The sequence below is a fragment of the Hemiscyllium ocellatum genome, chromosome 1, assembly GCF_020745735.1.
Source record: "Hemiscyllium ocellatum isolate sHemOce1 chromosome 1, sHemOce1.pat.X.cur, whole genome shotgun sequence".
Lineage (NCBI taxonomy): Eukaryota > Metazoa > Chordata > Chondrichthyes > Orectolobiformes > Hemiscylliidae > Hemiscyllium > Hemiscyllium ocellatum.
In genome coordinates this window covers 21,786,551-21,807,566 of record NC_083401.1, presented here as the reverse complement: position 1 = coordinate 21,807,566, position 21,016 = coordinate 21,786,551, and the positions used below count along the sequence as shown (strand labels likewise).

Sequence of the window (21,016 nt, the reverse complement as noted above, 5' to 3'; positions counted from 1 at the left end):
ATTATGCATTCCACAGTGCTCTGCTGTCACATCATTTTCCCAATAACAGATGTCAAACTAACTGGATGATAGTTAAATACTTTTCTAAAATTGTAAGTGATTTGATATAGAGACCCTTGCTTGGCTGCTTCAGAAGGAAGGATCAACTGTATTGGTATGAAGTCCCATTTCAGACAAGGACAGCAGATTTAATTTCCTAAGGAGAATCAATGAACTAGTTAGATTTTTATGTCAAACCTGGAGGGTTCATTTTTATTGCTACCAGCTTTTTATGTCTGTATTTTTAAAAGTCATATTCTTTAACTGCCATGACGAAATAGAAACTGAGACTCTGTGTGTTATTACTCTAACCCATCCACTATTGTGAAACATCAGTAATGATACACCGTACTCTAGTGCATTAAATGCCAGAACTAGGAGCATTGGAAACAAAGACAGATCACAAAAAAAAGGAGGAAATCGAGTCCCTTAGGGTTTCAACAATAGAACTGAAAACCAAAATGAAATTATTAGGCTTTGAGTAGAAAATGTGTTTAAAATGGGACTCATCCACATTCTATTAAAGTGAATTGGAAATGGAGGAACTGATTATATACTAACACACTGCAGTCACAGCCTGTCTATGTTTATCACGAAGAAATAAATTGAGGCCAAAGAGTATCACAAAGGAATTGTGGAAAACACTAAGTTGAATGGCTTATCAATCAAGTCAATGAGAGCTTATGAAGGACAGCAAGGTTTGAAACTTCCAAACAGGATACACTATAAAGCTCACTGCTTTCAATAGTGCCAATCAAATATTGCCAGTAAATTAGCTTGCAAAGTTGCTTTAATGTTAGGATAAATTGGGCTATTTAGTGGCATATTTTCATTTAAAAATTCCTAAGATTGTGCGTATAGTTCCTTGCACTTAAATCGTCCATTTTAACATTAGGCAATCATTCACATTGATCAGATAGTGTTAACAATTACAACAGAAAAGTCTACACCAGAAATTGAAAGGTCAGTTGAACATCACAAGCCTGATCTTCATTTTTGGCAGATTTCCAGAATTTGTTTTTGTTCACATACTGAACTCTGTTCTCCAGTATTTCAAATTGGTCAGTGGTTAACTTCACTGAGTGTTTGACTGAGCTATGCAGGTTAGGAAGGTTCTCCAGATTCAGTGACCTGGACTGAACTGTTAACAGCAGCAGTCCAACTAGTCAGAGCACTAAGGAGAACAAGGGATCATAGAATCATAGAAACTAGGTGAAGGAGGAGGCCATTCAGCACTTTGAACTTGCTCTGTCAATATGATTATGGCTCATGTCATATTCTCGCCTTTTTATCCCATACCCATTAATGCTTTTAAAATCTATAAACATATCTATCGTTATCTTGCATGCATTCACATGGCCTTCACAGCTTTCTGTGGTAGAGGATTCCACAGGTTTACTACCCTTCTGAATCAAGAAATATTTCCTCATTTCACTCCTAAATGGTCTACCCCGTATCCTGAGACTGTGCCCCTTTGTTCTAGAATCCCCAATCAGAGGAAACATACTCCCTGCGTCTAGTTCGTCCAGCCCTGTTATTTCAATTGGGTTTCCTCTCATCCTTGTAAACTCTAGTGAATAAAGTCCAGTTAAGCCAATCTCTCTTCATAAGGCAGTCCTGCCATCTCTGACATCAACTAAGTGAACCTCCTCTGCACTCCCTCTATGCTAAGTACATCATTTCTTAGGTAGGGAGACCAAAACTGCGCACAGTAATAGAAGGCATGGATAGTAAGTGTGCGCGTGATATCAAAATTGGAGGTATAGTGACCAGTAAAGAATGTTATCTAAGATTACAAAGAGATCTTGATCAATTGGGTCAATAGGCTGAAGAGTGGCAGATGGAGTTTAATTTGGATAATTGCGAGGTATTGCATTTTAGTAAAACAAACAAGAACAGGACACTTATAATTAATCTGTTGTAGAACAGAGAGACGTAGGGGTTCAGATGCATAATTCTTTGAAGTTGGCATCACATATGGATACCATGGTTAATAAGGTATACAAGGTTTAAGAAAGTTGTTTGCCTTTGTCGCTCAGACCTTTGAGTATAGGAGTTGGGACGTTATATTGAGGTTGTACAGGCATTGATGAGATCTCTCCTGGAGTGTTGTGTCCAGTTCTGGTTGCCTTGTTATAGAAAGGATATTATTAAGATGGAGAGTGATTTACCAGGATGTTACCAAGAATAGAGGGTTTGCATTATGGGGGAACACTGGGACATTTTTCACTGGAACATAGGAGGTTGAGGGATGACCTTATGGAGGTTTCTAAAATCATGAGGGGCATTGATGAGGATAATGGAATGTGTCTTTTCCCTAGGATGGGGATTTGAAGACTAGGGGGCATATTTTTAAGGTGAGAGGAGAAAGATATTTAAAACGACCACGAGGGTAATCGTTTTCTTTTGAGTGGTTTGTACGTGAAATGACATTCCAAAGGAAGTGTGAATGCTGATATGTTACAACATTTACAAGACATTTAGTTAAGTAAATGAATAATAAATGTTTGGAGGGATATGAGCCATACACAGGCAGATGGGACTCGTTCAGTTTGGGATTATGGTCGGCATGAACGAGTTGGACTGAAGGTTCTGTTACCGTGTTGTATGGCTCTGTGACTCTATAACTATAGATGTTTGTAGTCTGTTTCTATGCATCTTGCTAGCTTACCTTCAAATTCTCTTTCTTCATTAACTTCTTGGTCTTAAAATATAAATCTCCCAATTCTCAGCCTCAAAATTTTTTTTTGGTAGTTTATAAGTCTCCTCTTCATATCTAACATTATCTTTGAATTCCCTTATTTACGTTTCTCTTGGCTTTTTTTATTGGGTAGTTTTGCCTTAAAATAATGCACTTTTAAAAAAAAACACTACTGTCAAATAATAATATAGTCTCTAAATACTAGCCATTGCCTATCTATTGTCAAATATTCAATGTATTTTTTCCAAATGACCCCAGGTAACGTCCTCCACATACTTTAATATTCACTATAATTTAGACTTGAGGCACTAGTTTCACATTGAACTGCATCATTTCTTTCAAATTTAATGGAAAATTCTAACATACTATGGCCACCATTTCCTAAAGGTTATTCTACAAGATTATTCATTGGTCTTTTCTCATTGAATAAAACTAATTCTAAAATAGCCTATGGCAAGACAGTTACTCAACATGCCTCTCCAGAAAACTCTCAAACGTATCCCAGGAACTCTTCCTCTCAAGAACTGGTATTCATGTTGACATGTAAACTCAAGATTACTACATTTCCCTTACTTCATGTAAACTCAAGATTACTACATTTCCCTTAGTTCACATTATATATTAATGATCTGGATGAAGGGACTGGGGGCATTCTAGCGAAGTTTACCGATGATACGAAGTTAGGTGGACAGGCAGGTAGTACTGAGGAAGTGGGGAGGCTGCAGAAGGATCTAGACAGTTTGGGAGAGTGCTGAAAATGTGCTGGAAAAGCGCAGCAGGTCAGACAGCATCCAAGGAGCAGGAGAATCCACGTTTCGGGCATGAGCCCTTCTTCAGGAACACATTTTCAGCTCTGATCTCCAGCATCTGCAGTCCTCACTTTCTCCTAGTTTGGGAGAATGGTCCAGGAAATGACTGATGGATTTCAATGTGAGCAAATGCGAGGTCTTGCACTTTGGAAAAAAGAATACAAGCATGGACTACTTTCTAAACGGTGAGAAAATTCATAAAGCCAAAGTACAAAGGGATCTGGGGGTGCTGGTCGAGGATTCTCTAAAGGTAAACATGAAGGTTGAGTCCGTGATTAAGAAAGCGAATGCAATGTTGTCACTTATCTCAAGAGGGTTGGATTATAAAAGCACCGTTGTGCTACTGAGACTTCATAAATCTCTGGTTAGGCCCCATTTGGAGTACTAAGTCCAGTTTTGGTCCCCACACCTCAGGAAGGACATTCTGGCACTGGAGCGTGTCCAGCAGAGATTCACAGGGATGATCCCTGGAATGGTAGGTCTAACATACGAGGAACAGCTGAGGATCCTGGGATTGTATTCATTGGAGTTTAGAAGATTAAGGGGAGATCTAATGGAAACTTACAAGATAATACATGACTTGGAAAAGGTGCACGCTAGGAAATTGTTTCCGTTAGGCGAGGAGACTAGGACCCGTGGACACAGCCTTAGAATTAGAGGGGGTCAATTCAGAACAGAAATGCGGAGACATTTCTTCAGCCAGGGAGTGGTGGGCCTGTGGAATTCATTGCCGCAGAGTGCAGTGGAGGTCAGGACGCTAAATTGCAGAGATTGATAAATTCTTGATGTCACAAGGAATTAAGGGCTACGGGGAGAATGCGAGTAAGCGGAGCTGAAAAGGCCATCAGCCATGATTGAATGGCGGAGTGGACTCGATGGGCCGAATGGCCTTACTTCCACTCCTATGTCTTATGGTCTTATGCACCTCCAATTTCTTTATTCATACCATGCTCTACATTATTTCTAGTTTGTTGACCCATAAACCACACCTGCCAATAACTGCTGACCCCTGCAGTTTCTTAGCTCCACACAAATAGTTCCTACACCTTGTCCTTCCAATTAGACATCGTTTAATAAAGTCAGAACATAAGAGATAGAGCTATAAAACAGTTAGAGGATTTACTCAGATAAAGAACTGGACATGAAATATCTATAATGTTTGCAGGTTGTGTTTTGGAAGTATGGACTGGCTTTGTTTAAAAACATTACCCTGAAAGATTGTTAAATCCATTTACTTCATCAAATCAAATAATTGTAAATGGGGGATAATTAATTTAAATGGTGGTTTGAGGACATTCCAGAGTAGGATTTATCATTAGGGGATGTGTGGAACCCAAGAAGGTGGTTTAATTTGAATTTACATATGTGTTTTTTTTTGCTGAGAATTGGTTCTAAATTGGAACTGCTAAGGATAATTTATTGACAGAAGACAGCCAGAACAAATGACAGATAAATCTGCACTGTAAGCAGATTTCTTTTAAAGAAAAACTAACTTTATCACAAGTGAATATTAATCTCAGTTTCAATTTTGTGAGAGAACTGAAGGTGCGAGATTTCCCTGTTTTAAAATTGAGGCATCCAGAATCAAGAGATAGTAAGTAAAGGTTTTACCTGAGAATAGCTGGAGTCGAGAAGAATTCTCCAGAGTACTGTGACGTACTTATGGGGCTGGTCCTATAGCAATAACTTTACGAATTTATGTGTAATCTTAAAAAATATATTAGTGCAAGTAAGGATAAACCTGTAAATAATATACATATTATAGATATAAATTGTATTAACTTATTAGTGACAATTTTACTTAAAAATAAAATCTTGTGCCATACTGTAGTTCTCTTGGTTAAAATGCCATAGTTTGATTTATTCTTAATTATCCATAACCAGATTATAAAAATACATTGCATCAACTGTGCAGCTTGCAACTCGATGTTGAGAGCAATGGATGCCAAATCTATAGGTTGGAGACACATCTTACCTTCCGTGATATTGTGAATAATGTTGATTTGACAGAAAAAGCTATTAAAAAGGGTTTATTTTATTTATTTATAAATGTTGAATGCTAATTGTTTATGCTGAGAAAAAAATTAATCATTGGAATAGTTGTTGAGATCAAGGGACTGTATTTTTTAAGGGTGATGTGATACTGTTATTTTATTCATGTAAAGCTAGGAACTGCTGGTAGTTATGTGAACCCTAGGATGCCACCCTTCATTACCTTGCTGCAGTCTTTAGTAATAATGTCTCATTGGCCAAAACGTGTGGCACTGGAAAAGCACAGCAGATTAGGCAGCATCCGAGGAGCATGACAATCTATACTTTCAGGGCTTATGCCGAAACATCGATGGTCCTAGCTGACCTGCTGTGCTTTTCCAGACTCTGATCTTCAGCATCTGCAGTCCTCATTTCTCCATGTCCCAATAGCCTATAGCCATGCATACATGCAATAAAGTTCCAGCTTTTTGAGTGATGATTTCAGGCTTTTTGGAACCAGAAGACAAGGGAAATCATTAGATAAATGCACGACAGAAATGGGCAGATGTATGCCAACATTCAAAAAAGACTTTTTATGATTTGAATCAGAAAATTTTCTTTACACTTAGCAAATTCTTCTCCATCTAAACCCTTAACACTATGGCAGTCCCAGTCTATGTTTGGAAAGTTAAAATCCCCTACCATAACCACCCTATTATTCTTACGGATAACCGAGTGTTTCTCAATTTCCCTCTGACTATTAGGGGGTCTGTAATACAATCCCAATAAGGTGATCATCCCTTTATTTCTCAGTTCAGCCCAAATAACTTCCTTGGATGTATTTCCGGGAATATCTTCCCTCAGTACAGCTGTAATGAGTACAGCCTCAGGACAGCCCTAATCAAAAACACCACTCCCCTTCCTCTCTTGCTTCCCTTTCTGTCCTTTCTGTAGCATTTGTATCCTGGAACATTAAGCTGCCAGTCCTGTCTATCCCTAAGCCATGTTTCTGTAATTGCTATGATATCCCAGTCCTAAGTTCCTAACCATGCCCTGAGTTCATCTGTCTTCCCTGTTAGGCTACTTGCATTAAAATAAATGCAGTTTAATATATCAGTCCAACATTGTTCTCTGCTTTATCCCTGCATGCCCTGACTGTTTGACTGGCTTTTTTTTTAACTGTACCAGTCTCAGATTAATCTCTTTCCTCACTATCTCCCAACCCCTGACCTTAAAAGTTTAAATCCTCCTGAGCAGCTCTAGCAAATCTCCCTGCCAATATATTATTCAGGTACAATCTGTCCTTCCTGTACAGGTTGCTTCTACACCAGAAGAGATTCCAATGACCCAAAAATGTGAATCGTTCTCCCATACATCAGCTGCTCAGCTGTGCATTCATCTGCTCTACCCTCCTATTCCTGCCCTCACTAGCTCGCAGCACTGGGAGTAATCCAGATATTACTACTCTCGAGGATCTTTTTAAATTCCTGCCTAACTCTCTATAGAGAACTATAGACTTTATAAACTCTATGTAGAATTAGCCATTTGGATACAGAACTGGCTCAAAGGTAGAAGACAGAGGGTGGTGGTGGAGGGTTGTTTTTCAGACTGGAGGCCTGTGACCAGTGGAGTGCCACAAGGATCGGTGCTGGGTCCACTACTTTTCATCATTTATATAAATGATTTGGATGGGAGCATAGGAGATACAGTTAGTAAGTTTGCAGATGATATCAAAATTGAAGATGTAGTGGACAGCAAACAATGTTATCTCAGATTATAATGAGATCTTGATCAGATGGGCCAATGGGCTGAAAAGTGGCAGATGGAGTTTAATTTAGATAAATCTGAAGTGCTGCATTTTGGGAAAGCAAATCTTAGCAGAACTTATACACTTAATGGAAAGGTCCTGGGGATTGTTGCTGAGCGAAGAGACCTTGGAGTGCAGGTTCATAGCTCCTTGAAAGTGGAGTTGCAGGTAGATAGGATAGTGAAGAAGGTGTTTGATACGTTTTTCTTTATTGGTCAGAGTATTGAGTACAGGAGTTGGGAGGTCATGTTGTGGCTGTACAAGTCATAGGTTAGGCCACTTTTGGTATAGTGTGTGCAAATCTGGTCTCCTTCCTATCAGAAGGAGGTTGTGAAACTTGAAAGGGTTCAGAAAAGATTTACAAGGATGTTGCCAGAGTTGGAGGATTTGAGTTATAAGGAGGTTGAATAGGCTGGAGTGTAAAGGCTGAGGGGTGACCTTAGAGAGGTTTAGAAAATCATTAGGGGCATGGATAGGATAAATAGACAAAGTATTTTCCCTGGGGTAGGGTAGTCCAGAAATAGAAGGGATCGTTAAGGGTGAGAGGGGATAGAACAAAGAAAATTTACAGCCCAGGAACAGGTCCTTTGGCCTTTCAAGCCTGAGCCGATCCAAATCCACTGTCTAAACCTGTCGCCCAATTCCTGAGCATCTGTATCCCTCTGCTCCCCACCTACTCATGCATTTGCCCAGACGCATCTTAAATGAATTTACCGTGCCTGCCTCTACCACCTCTGTTGGCAACACATTCCAGACACCCACCACCCTCTGTGTGAAGTACTTGTCGCGTGTATCCCTCTTAAATTTTTCACCTCCCACCTTAAAAGCGTGACCTCTCATTATTGAATCCTTCACCCTGAGAAAGACCTCATCTCTATCTACCCTGTCTATACCCTTCATGATTTTATAGACCTCAATCAGAGTCCCCCTTAATCTCCTTTTCTCTAATGAAAACAATCTAATCTACTCAACCTCTCCTCATAGCTAGCATCTTCCATACCAGGCAACACCCTTGTAAGCCTTCTCTTGACGGTCTCCAAAGCATCCACATCTTTTTGGTAATGCGACGACCGGAACTGTACACAGTATTCTAAAAGCGGCCGAACCAATGTCGTGTACAATTTTAACATGACCTGCCAGCTCTTATACTCAATACCTTGTCTGATGAAGGCAAGCAAACCTTCTTGGCCACTCTACCCACCTGTGCAGCAACCTTCAGGGTACAATGGACCTGAACTCCCAGATCTCTCTGCTCATCAACTTTTTCCAGGGCTCTTCATTTTGTGTGTAATTCACTCCAGAATTAGACTTCCCAAAATGCATCACCTCACATTTGCCTGGATTGAACTCCACCTGCCACTTCTCTGCCCAACTCTCCAGTCTATATATATTCTCCTGTATTCTTTGACAGTCCCCTATGCTTTCTGCTACTCCATCAATCTTCGTGCCATCTGCAAACTTGCTGATCATACCAACAGTGCTCTCTTCCAGATCATTTTAGATTAGATTACTTACAGAGTGGAAACAGGCCCTTCGGCCGAACAAGTCCACACTGACCCGCCGAAGCACAACCCACCCGTACCCATACATTTACCCCTTTACCTAATACTACGGGCAATTTAGCATGATCAATTCACCTGCACATCTTTGGACTGTGGGAGGAAACCGGAGCACCCGGAGGAAACCCATGCAGACACAGGGAGAATGTGCAAACTCCACACAGTCAGTCGCCTGAGTCGGAAATTGAACCCGGGTCTCTGGCGCTTGTGAGGCAGCAGTGCTAACCACTGTGCCACCGTGCCGTGTTTATGTATATCACAAACAACAGTGACCCCAGCACTGATGCCTGTGGAACACCACCGGTCACCTTTCTCCATTTCGAGAAACTCCCTTCAACTTACTACTCTTTGTCTCCTGTTGCTCAACCAGTTCTTTACCCACCTAACTGGAACATCCTGCACACTTCACCTTCTCCATTAGTTTACCATGGGGAACCTTATCAAATGCCTTATTAAAGACCATGTATATGACATCTACAGCCTTTCCTTCATCTATCTACTTGGTCACTTCCTCAAAGAACTCTATTAAGTTGTTAAGGCACAATCTCCCCCACACAAATCCATGTTGCCTATCATTGATAAGCCCATTCATTTCCAAATATAAATAGGTTTTATCCCTCAGTACCTTCTCCAGCAACTTTCCTATCACTAATGTCAGGCTCACTGGTCTGTAGTTACCCAGAATATCCCTACTACCCTTCTTGTACAGGGGGACAATATGGGCAACCTTCCAGTCCTCTGGCACCTCGCCTGTGTTTAAGGATGCTGCAAAGATATGTGTCAGGGCACCAGCTATTTCCTCTCTCGCCTCCCTCGGTAACCTGGGATAGATCCCATCCAGTCCTGGGGATTTGTCCACCTTAATAACATCTAGCCTACCCAACACATCTTCCCTACTTACGTCAACGTGATCCAGAGTAATCACACCTCTATCTCTCATCTCAAAATTCATCATGTCCCTCTCCTCAGTGAAAACTGACGTAAAGTAATCATTCAGAATCTCCCCCATTTTCTCAGCCTTCTTTATCATTTAGTGGACCAATCCTTTCTCTAGTTACCTGCTTGCTTCTTATACAAGAATAACAGGCTTTGGGAATTTCCTTAATTCAGCTCGCTAAAGCTATTTCATGACCCCTTTTAGCCTGCTTGATTCCTCATTTAAGACTGGTCCTACTCTCCTGATACTCCTCCAAAGCCTGTTCTGTTCTTAGCTGCCTGGACCTTATGTACGCTTCCCTTTTCCCCTTGGCTAGTCGATAGATATGAGAGAGACAAGGGGCAACCTTTTTCACATAGACGGTGGTACGTGTATGGAATGAGTTGTCTGAGGAGGTTGTGGAGTATGATTGCAACATTTAAAAGGCATCTGGATGGGTATATGAATACGAAGGGTTTGGAGGGATATGGGCCAGGTGCTGGCTGGTGGGACTGGATTGTGTTGGGATATCTGGTGGGCATGGAGAAGTTGGACCGAAGGGTCTGTTTCCATACTGTACACTCTATGACTCTATTTCTTGGCATTTGGATGTTGCTGGCAAGAGCAATATTTATTGTCCACCTCTAGTTACCCTAGAAGTGAATGATGTGCTGGGCCATTTCAGATGGCAGTAAAGATTCAATGACATTGATGGATTTGGTCACACCAGATGGGCATTGCAAACCCAATGGATTTTTAAAGACAATCATTGGTAGCTTCATGGTCAATGACTAAGACAAGCTTCCAATTCCATATTCTCGTCAACTTTTATATTTATACACCACCATCTGCCCAGATGGAATTTGAACACTGGTCTCCAGATTACTGAATGCATAAACACAATACCTCTGCTCCAGCATCTCCCAAATGTATTTGCAAAAGGAAAACATGCCCTAACTTGATTTTATTCACAGGTGAAGGAGTGGAAGTATAAGTTCATGATGGGCGCATGCTCTCTTTCTGTGCTGCAAGAATGATCACTTCTTCTGGTCTCTCTTTGCAGGTCGCTGACGAGAGACCACTGTGGAGAGGGTCGACACGCTCGGCCTCCGAGGCCTTGGGCCTGGCGGTGGCTGTGGGCAGCCAAGCGGAGCTGGTCTGGGGCCTCCTGCTCGCCTCCTTCCCCCTCCACTTTACAATGTGAACAATCCAGGGGCTGGGCTGGACAGATCCACCTCTCCCTCTCTCTCTCTCTACGCTCACACAAAACACCAATGTATTATTAAACTTCATCCAGCTCTCCCCCTGGCCGGGGGGGTGGGGGAGATTTTAAACACGAAGGACACCAGAGATAGTGCGCGGTCCGGGCGCCATTTTGTTCCCTCGATCGAAAACTGAGCAAGGACGGAAACCCTTCCGCCGGGGGGGTGGGGAAGACATTCTGCGACGCACACTTCCGCCGTTAAAATGGGGGCGGGGCGGGAGTGGGGGATTCATTTCGCGACGCGCACTTCCGGCGGGGGGGGACAACGGACACGTTACCGGGGAGACGTTGGTGTCAGCTGATTGTCAATCAAAAATTTAAAAAACACACACATGTATCCCCAACAATAGCAAGGATGGATCCTGGGGAACCTTCAACAAATGAATGCACCGTCTTCTGGGTGTAAGGATGTTTATTTTTAGAAAAGGCAGTACCTAAGTAACCAGTTTAAACTTTACCTTGTTGGAATGGGGAAGGAGACTATCCCCACCCCCCCAGGACATCCCAAAGCTTATTCCTTTTTCATTGCTTTTCGGAGGTACTTAATTCGCTGCAAATTTTATCCCCCCCCCCAGTTTTTACAAAGGTTAAGCTTCCACACCCATTTTGAGATGTTCAAGGTCGATCTCCCATATTGTACAAACTATAAAGGTACAGATTCAAACTGGTGGTCAAATGTTAGTAGACGTCCTGAATCTCGGAGGGGTGTGGCGCGTTCATTGTTCACAAATTGCCGTTTAGTTCCCCCGCTCATGGTCAACAGGCAGCTCTCGCTGCCACAGGAAACTGAGGGAGGAATAATTTCCAATATTTCAGACTTTAGTCAGTGTTAGCACACGCTTGATGGTTCTCAGCAAAACTAGAGACATCTTTTCAGAACACCTCAACTCTCTCCTCCAAGTGTCCACTTCTGAAAGGCAGCATTATCTTCCTAAAGAAAATGTTGCAGTAATTTTAGACTTCTAAATAACCACTTGCAACAGAAAATAGAAGTTTGCATTTATATACCTTCCACAACCTCAGGATGTCCAAATGTGCATTGCATGCAAGTAAGTAAGTATTTTTGAAATATGGCCATTGTTACAGTTTAAGAAATGCCAAGTGAAACTTTATGGTAACAAGTCAGGTTTAATTTTTGTGAACGTGAAGGGATAAATTTTGAGAATGACACAGATTAATCCATATGAAATAGTCCCATGGGATTGCATGACTAGCCCTCAGTTTAATGTCTCCTCCAAAATGCAGTTTTCTCTCAGTACTGCTCCAGGCTGTCAGCCTAGGTTTTTGTGCTGAAGATTCTGAAGTGGGCCTTGAACCAGTATTGTCTGATTCAGAGGTAAAACTGCTACACCATGGCAGATACCAGACAGAACTTGCATCAGAATTTTTAAACAAGCAACGTGCTTGACAATTTTTTAGCCCAGCATGGTTAAACAGGAATCTTAGTTCTTATAGATTCTATTGGAATTCCATGAAGTTCCCAAATCCTCAACATGAAAGTTAAGGTGTAGAGGCCCTATATTTTCTGTGGTGGTTGAGGAGGAATTATGCCATTATTGAAAGATAATATTTAATGTTTTATCCTTACTTTGCATCCCTTATAGAAAGATTGTTTTTTATTCGAGACTCTGTTCACTGATATATGTTGGTTCTTGGTCTAATAAATCCTCAAATTTAAAATTCATATCCTTTTGTTCATATCTACACATCACCTTCCCCACTCTGGCCCTGTAACCTGCAATCCTCCAAAAACTCTGTTCCTTCGATTCTGACTTCTCCTGCACCCAACATTGTTGCAGCTTAATTGTCTAGGCTCTATGGTATGCATTAACTCCTTCCTCATTGACTAAGCTACTTTCTGCCTTAGTAAGCTTCAGTCTCCTTTCAAACAACATGTAGATGTTTTGTTGTACCCCAGGTACTATATAAATGCATATTGTTCTGTGATTTTTAAAAAAATCATTCGGACAGTTCCCATAGCTTACTCCTATCCACAGTGACCACAGTTCCCAAGAAGAATGTTTTTACTTCCCCAGGTATCTGGGTAAGTTTGAGCTATCGTTCAGAAAATTATCTGCAGTTGTGAACCAAGTGATCATGTTTATTCCGCTAGACCTGTTGTGTACAGTTATTCAATTTCAGCTATTTTTACTTAATAAAATGTAAAGTGCTTTGGAATATACGGAGGATGTGAACGGCACAATATAAATGCAATTTCTTTCTTACTGCCGCACTGGCTGAAATCATAACTGCTTTTAGGATCAATCGTGTAATCTATCTGATCCATATAACTCTGATTCACACGTACATCAATGCAATTGACCTAACCATTAGAGGAGCCTCCTGTCTATTTTTGTTGTAATTTACTTTGTTTTGAGTTGCTTTCACCTCTGTCCCAAAGGTTTAGCCTTAATCTGTGTTTTTTAAAACAAGACTGATTTGTTAATATTTATGCTTTTGATAATAGATAACCTGTGTGTTTTGGGCCAGTTTAATAAATTTTGAATTCTGGTTCAAAATCTTGGAATGCCTTACCCAACAGTATTATGGCAGCACCTTCAGCAAAGGGACTGCATCAGTTAAGAAGGTCAGTTACCACCTTCTCAAGGGCAACAAGCAGCAATAATCCTAGTATTGCATCCATGGTAACTACATAGTATACTTCATTATTGTCAGTCATTGAAGGAGAGATGAACTCAAACCTTATACAATGTCAGAATTTGTGTCACTCAGGACAGATGAGGAGGAATTTCTTCTCTAAGAGTCGTGAATCTGTGGACTCTTTTACTGCAGAGAGCTGTTGACACTGGCTTGTAAACTATATTAAATTCTGAGACTGATTTTTTTAAAAAGTCAGTTAGGCATTCAAGCATTACAGGGAAAAGACAGGAAAGTGGAGTTGAGGATTATCTGACAGCCATGGTCACGTTGAATGATAGTGCAAACTCAGTGTTGATCCTCAGAAGCACTTTCAGAACCCACGACCTCTTCCATCTAAAAAAAAGGGCAGCAGATCCATGGGATTCACCACCTCCAAGATCCCCTACAAGCTACTCACCATCCTGACTTGGAAATAGATTATGGTTTCTTTAGTGTTGGTGGGTCAATATTCTGGAATGCCCTCTCACATGGAATTGTGGGTCAATGCATTATATGGATGGTAGTAGATCAAGAAGGCAGCTCACCACTTTAAGGGTAATTACGACCAGGCAATAAATGCTTACCCAGCCAGTGACACCCAAGTCCCACAAAAGGATTTTTAAAACTAGGGTGAATAGCAGCCTTCTGCTCCTATTCTTATGGTCTTACACCATGCAGAGCTATCTGCTCTTCTCAGTCTCATCAGCCAGTCAACAGAAATAAAGTGGAATACTAACACATTATGTTGATGTCACTATCCATTTCCTTTTAACCAGTTTCTAAATCATAGTTTTTAAGTTAGCGAGTTTCAAGAAGGCTTGTAGTTCATGTTGAGGTTCTGGATATAAGTTTGTTCACTGAGCTGAAAGGTTCATTTTCAGACATTTCATCACCATACTAGTTAACATTATCATGAGCCTCCAGTGAAGCACTGGTGTTAGAGACTCACTCTCTATTTATGTGTTTAGGGTTCCTTGGGTTGGTGATGTCATTTCCTGTTCTTTTTCTCAGGGGGTGGTAGATGGGGTCTAACTCGATGTGTTTGTTGATAGAGTTCTGGTTGGAATGCCATGCTTCTAGGAATTCTCGTGTGTGCCTCTATTTGACTTGTCCTAGGATGGATGTGTTGTCCCAGTCCAAGTTGTGTCCTTCCTCATCTGTATGAGGTCACACCAGGACACATGAACATCAACTAGCCACAAAAAGAATGACCCACTTTCACAAGTATCCTTACATGCAGATGAGGAAGGATGATGTTACCTAGTATGATAATGAAGCAGCTCAGTGAGCTAACATGCATCCGGAATACTTTTTAAGTGTCAGTATATAGGAATGGCCATTTTGAGCCTTATTCTTCCTGGAATGTCCTGGCAGTTTGAGTTTAGACATGGGACCTCTCATACAGTGCAAAACCGTGACAGCTGTTAGTGGTACCAGGAATAAGGAAATGACCAAAGCCATGGCTTTAAGCATGGGAAATCATGTCTCACGAATTTGATTGAGTTTTCTGAAGAAATAACAAAGAGGATTGATGAGGGCAGAGTGACGATGCAATCTATATGGACTTCGGAAAGGTGTTTGACAAGGTGCCTCTTGGTAGACTGTTCAGCAAGGTTAGATCATACGGACTAGAGGGAGAAATAGTTATTTGGATATAGAACTGATTTGAAGGTAATAAGGTGATAAAAGGTTGCTTTTCAGGCTGGAACCTTGTGACCAGCAGTGTGCCACAAGGATTGATGCTGATTTTCATCAGTTTATAAATGATTTAGATGTGAACATAGGAAGTATGGTTAGTAAGTTTGCAGATGACGTCAACATTGGACCGTGTAGAAGGTTTACTGAGGACAACGGTATCTTAATCAGATGGGCGAATGGGCTGAGGAGTGGCAGGTGGATTTTAATTTACATGGTCACCATTACACTGGGGCTTTTCATTTAAGATTTTTATTGTATTAAATGTGCATCTCTCCTCCATCCCACCCCAGGAGAACTGTACAATCTGCCACTGGTGTGTGTCTTACTAAAACAAGTGTAAATGAATGCAGTCTTCACAATGTGGCCCCACCAAATCTCATGTCATCTTCTAATGGTCACATGAACGCAATACTATTTTGTCGAGGAATAATTAGCCCCATTTCCGTAAAGCTGTAAAGTTTACAGATGTGTACAGAAAAACAAATAGATTGGGGTTAAATTATTAAAGGCAAATTTTAATACTGCACTGTAACTGAATTGAATTGAATTTATTGTCACGTGTACCAAGACACAGTGAAAAGCTTTGTCTTGCGAGCAATACAGGCAGATCGCACGGTTAAATAGCATAGGTAAGTAAATAATAGAACAACAGCAGCAAAAACCAAAACACAGGTACAGGCAAATGCTAAATGTTGGTGAATCCATTCAGTATTCTAAAAGGGATTGCAGAGCATAAATCAGCTTTATGTGGATATTTGAACTTCAAATTAAATATAGCAAGCATGGAAGAATCTCATGTAATTCATAATGTGATTTATTTGCATATTTCCATACCATTTGCCTTGGTTGTTCAGAGACACATCCATTAGAATCCATTAGGATTCTTGGCACTGTGGAGGAACAGAAGGATCTGGGTGTGCAAGTACATGGATCCCTCAAAATTACCACCCAAATGATAGGGTTGTTAAGAAAGCATACGCTGTTTTGGCTTTCATTGACAGGAGAATCGAGTTTAAGAGCTGTAAGGTTTTGCTACAGCTCTACAAATCCCGGGTGAGACCACACTTGGAATATTGTGTCCAGTTCTGGTCACTCTACAATAGGAAAGATACAGAGGCTTTGGAGAGGGTGCAAAGAAGGCTTACCAGGATGCTGCCTGATTGGAGGGCTTGCCTTATGAGGAAAGGTTGAATAAGCTTGGACCTCTCTCTGAAGAGGAGGAGGAAGAGAGGAGACCTGATCAAGGTGTACAAAATAATGAGAGGAATAGATAGAATCAATAGTCAGAGACTTTTCCCCAAGGTGGAGTTTAATTTACATGGTACGAGGAGTTATAGTTTTAAGATATTAGGAGGAAGGTATAGAGGAGACGTCAGAGGTAGGTTCTTTACGCAGAGAAAATGTGTTGCTGATTAAAGCACAGCAGGTCAGGCAGCATCCAAGGAATAGGAAATTCGACGTTTCAGGCAAAAGCCCTTGTGAATACATGGAATGCATTACCTGCAGTGGTGGTGGAAGCAGAGTCATTAGGGACATTTAAGCAACTGCTGGACATGCACATGGATAGCAGTGAATTGAGGGATGTGTAGGTTAAGTTATTATATTTTACATTAAGATTAAACCTCTGCACAACATTGTGGGCCTAAGGGCCTGTTCTATGCTGTATTTTTCTATGTTCTAGTTTACAAATAGTATTGTCTGCACATGGGAGCTATCATGTTCTAACCAGGTTCACAGTATAATCAAGAAAAATAACTACATTTCAGAGGTTATTGAACTGGCAATGATGTTGTTGATGTTAAGATATTACTTTGGTCCTTCCTGTTTGCTCTTGTAATTGAAAGTAGGTCAAGCTGTGTTTCTGAGATGGGGGTTAAAAGCTGGTGATTTAACGTAATTGTCAAAAGAACCAAAGGTAACATCAGGAAATAATAATATTTTGATTTGTTATGATCTGGAATGCATTGCATGGAAAACAGCTTCATTAATAACTTTCAAAAAGGAATTGAATGCGTAAGTAAAGGAAAAGCAAAATATAGGGCTGTGGGAAAAGAAAAGGGGTGTGGATATAGTTAGCTCTTTCAAAAATCTGGCACAGTTCCAATGATCCCCGTCTGTGCTGTTTTCTTGTGAAATTCTGAAGGAAATCATGTCTTTAGCCAAAGAGCTGTGCCGTGTTAACACAAGTAGAACCTTGCCCGTTGCCACAATTATGAACTCCCTCCTTGAGTCATGGCCATAACCCAAATTATGGAGATGTCCAATGCAATTGCAATGTTCCAACTCAAAGCAGACTGCTGCTGAAGGAACAGAGGGATAATATTACATTAAATAGTGGGTCACAGTGTTGAAGGCCTTCTTCATTTAGGATATAACCTAATTGAATCTATTTCTTTGGTAAAAATAGACACCTTAGTTGCCACAGCTAAATATTTAAATAGTATTTCACTACACTCTCAAAGATGTTATCCTCTTGCTCAATCTCATGTACTGATCTTAGATCCTACTTTTCATGTGTTATTTTACAAATAGTATCTGGCTAATTCATTGCCGTTGTCGCGTTTGATTACTTTACATCAGCATTTGCATTTGTAGTGATTCAATCTGCACTTGATGTAGTGTTTTTTTTTGGAAAAAGAAGGAAAACTGAGTGGCCCACAGTTCGAGAAAACCCCTTCTCTCTGAACATTTTATTTTAGCTGGGGAACTGGGCTAAAATACACCTAAATTGATGGAATGAACAATTTTGGGCCTGGCATCTGAGGGAGAATATGCTGGCATTGGAGGATGCCCAGAGGAGGTTTATAAGAATGATCCCAGGGATGAAGGGCTTGTCATGAGGAGCAGTTGAGGTCTCTAGATCTATCCTTGAAGGAGTTTAGAAGGATGAGGGGGTGGGGATTGTGGACATTGAAGAAAGTTACCTCTGATTACAGCAGGATCTTGATCAGATGAGCCAATGGGCTGAGAAGTGGCAGATGGAATTTAATTTGATAAATGCGAGGGATGCATTTCGGGAAAGCAAATCTTAGCTAGATTAGATTAGATTACTTGTAGTGTGGAAACAAACCCTTCAGCCCAACAAGTCCACACCCACCTGCCGAAGCGCAATCCACCCAGACCCATTCCCTTACATTTACCCCTTCACCTAACACTACAGGCAATTTAGCATGGCCAACTCACCTATGGAGTGTTGCTGAACAAAGAGACCTTGGAGTGTAGGTTCATAGCTCCTTGAAAGTAGAGTCGTAGGTAGATAGGATAGTGAAGAAAGTGTTTGGTACGCTTTCCTTTATTGATCAGAGTATTGAGTATAGGAGTTGGGAGGTCATGATGTGGTTGTACAGGGCATTGGTTAGGCCACTTTTGGAATATTGCATGCAATTCTGATCTCTTTCCTATTGGAAGAATGTTGTGAAACTTGAATGGGTTCAGAAAAGATTTACAAGCATGTTGCCAGGGTTGGAGGATTTGAGCTATAGGGAGAGGTTGAATAGGCTGGGTCAGTTTTCCCTGGAGCATCGGAGGCTGAGGGGTGACCTTATAGAGGTTTGTAAAATCATAAGGGGCATGGATAGGGTAATAAGACAAAGTCTTTTCTCTGAGATGGGGAACTCCAGAACTGGAGGGCGTAGGTTTAAGGTGAGAGCTGAAAGATATAAAAGAGACCTAAGGGGGCGACTTTTTCATGCAGAGGGTGGTGCGTGTATGGAATGGGCTGCCAGAAGAATTGGTGAAGGCTAGTACAATTGCAACATTTTAAAAGGCATCTGGATGGGTGTATGAATGGGAAGAGTTTGGAGGAATATGGGTCAGGTGCTGGCAGGTGGGACTAGATTGGGTTGGGATATCTGGTCGGCATGGATGAGTTGGACTGTACTTCTCTATGACTGTTTGACTAGATAGAGTGGACATGCAGAACATGTTACCATCAGTAGGAGAGACTAGGAACCAAGGGCACAGCCTCAAAGTGAAGGGACATACCTTTAGAAATTAGATGAGAGAGAATTTCTTCAGCCAGAGAATAGTAATCTGTGTAACTCTTTGCTACACAGGGCCGTGGAGGCCAATTCACTGAGTGAATTCAAGACAGAGCGATAGATTCTTGATTGATAAGGGGATCAAGAGTTATGGAGAGAAGGCAGGAGAATGGTTTTGAGAACCATATCAGCCACGATCGAACAGCTGAATTCTGCCCCTACATCTTATGGTCTCATGAAAGCTTTTTCTTTCAAGACTATACATGGGCCCTAAGTAGAATGAGTTTTGGACAATTAAACTCAGATTTTCAGGTGTATTTATAACATCAAACTGCCTGCAACATCACCTGGTAAGCCGGAGTGGCTGCACCTCAGTATTACATTGGTGCTGTTTAGGGACTGAGATACATTGGAATGATCCAGTGTAGTATCTTAAAATGGTTGGTAGTGAATTGACAGCCTGTTTAGAGTGCACAATAAAATAAATTGGTTGGTTTGTTTTCACTTGAACGTTGCGGGATAAAGGGCAACCTGACAGAAGTTTATAAAATTAAGAGAAGCATGGATAGTCAGATTTTTTCCCCCCAGGGTAGAATATTAGTTACCAGGGCATATAGTTTTAGGGGTAAAAGAGGATAAGTTTAAAGTTGGTGTGAGAGGCAAGGTTTTTACGCAGCCGATGGTGAGTGCATGGAATGCATTGCCAGAAGAGGTGGTTCAGGCAGATACAAAAACGATATTTAAAAGCCATCTTGACAGATAAGTGAATAGGCTGGGGACAGAGGGATACAGATTGCTTAGGGGTAAAAGGTTTTTAGTTTAGAAGGGCATCAAATGTCAGTACAGTCTTGGTCGGATAAATGGCCTGTTTCTGTGCTATACTGTTCTTTGTACATGTAGTGGTCTGTGATTTCACTGTTGGCCATTTTGTGATTCAGGAGAAAGTGAGGACTGCAGATGCTGGAGATCAGAGTGTGGTGCTGGAAAAGCACACGGATCAGTCAGAATCTGAGGAGCAGGCGAATTGATGTTTCGGGCATAAGCCCTTCATCAGATTTTCTCGACAAAGGGCTTATTCCCGAAACGTCAATTCTCCTGCTTCTTAGATACTGCCTGACCTGCTGTGCTTTTCCAGCACCAAACTCTTGATTTTGTGATTCAGCCCAAGACTAACTTCTAAACCTTTTGAAACAGGGGAACTGTATGTTGCATTTGGGTCAAACTGTTCTATGATCTTGAATCATTTCACCCAAACACTGGATGCAAAATGAGGATTGTTTCTTACCTCAAATAGCACAAAGCTGACATCCCTGGTTACCCTTGAGAAGTGACGAGAAATCTTCATGAACTGTTGCAGTCCATGTCACGTTGGTATGCCCATAATGATGTTGGAAAGGGTGTCCTTCTATTGTGAAGTCTCCCATTTTCAAAAGTCCCAAATGAAACCAGCCTTTAGCCAGTTCTCAATGATACTATTTGACAATGCAAATATAATTCATTAGTAATCACATTGAGCTGTTTCATTTAGCTAAGTGGAACCATGATGAATTGTATGAGGTAGTGGAAGGATTTTCAGATTGATTTAATAGGACACAACAATGCTCTTTCCATGATAATTATCTTTACTATCAT

The 21,016-nt window shown here is 41.0% G+C and overlaps 1 protein-coding gene across 1 annotated transcript in view; it reads left to right on the top strand.

Moving 5' to 3' along the window:
- Positions 1-11,204, top strand: part of gfra4a (GDNF family receptor alpha 4a) — a 163,280-nt gene extending 152,076 nt beyond the window's left edge. Inside the window, exon 8 of the mRNA XM_060828283.1 lies at positions 10,866-11,204. Coding sequence (XP_060684266.1) covers positions 10,866-11,006 — 141 coding nt within the window. The 3' untranslated portion in view covers positions 11,007-11,204. The remainder of the gene's footprint in view (positions 1-10,865) is intronic.
- Positions 11,205-21,016: the final 9,812 nt, after the last annotated feature.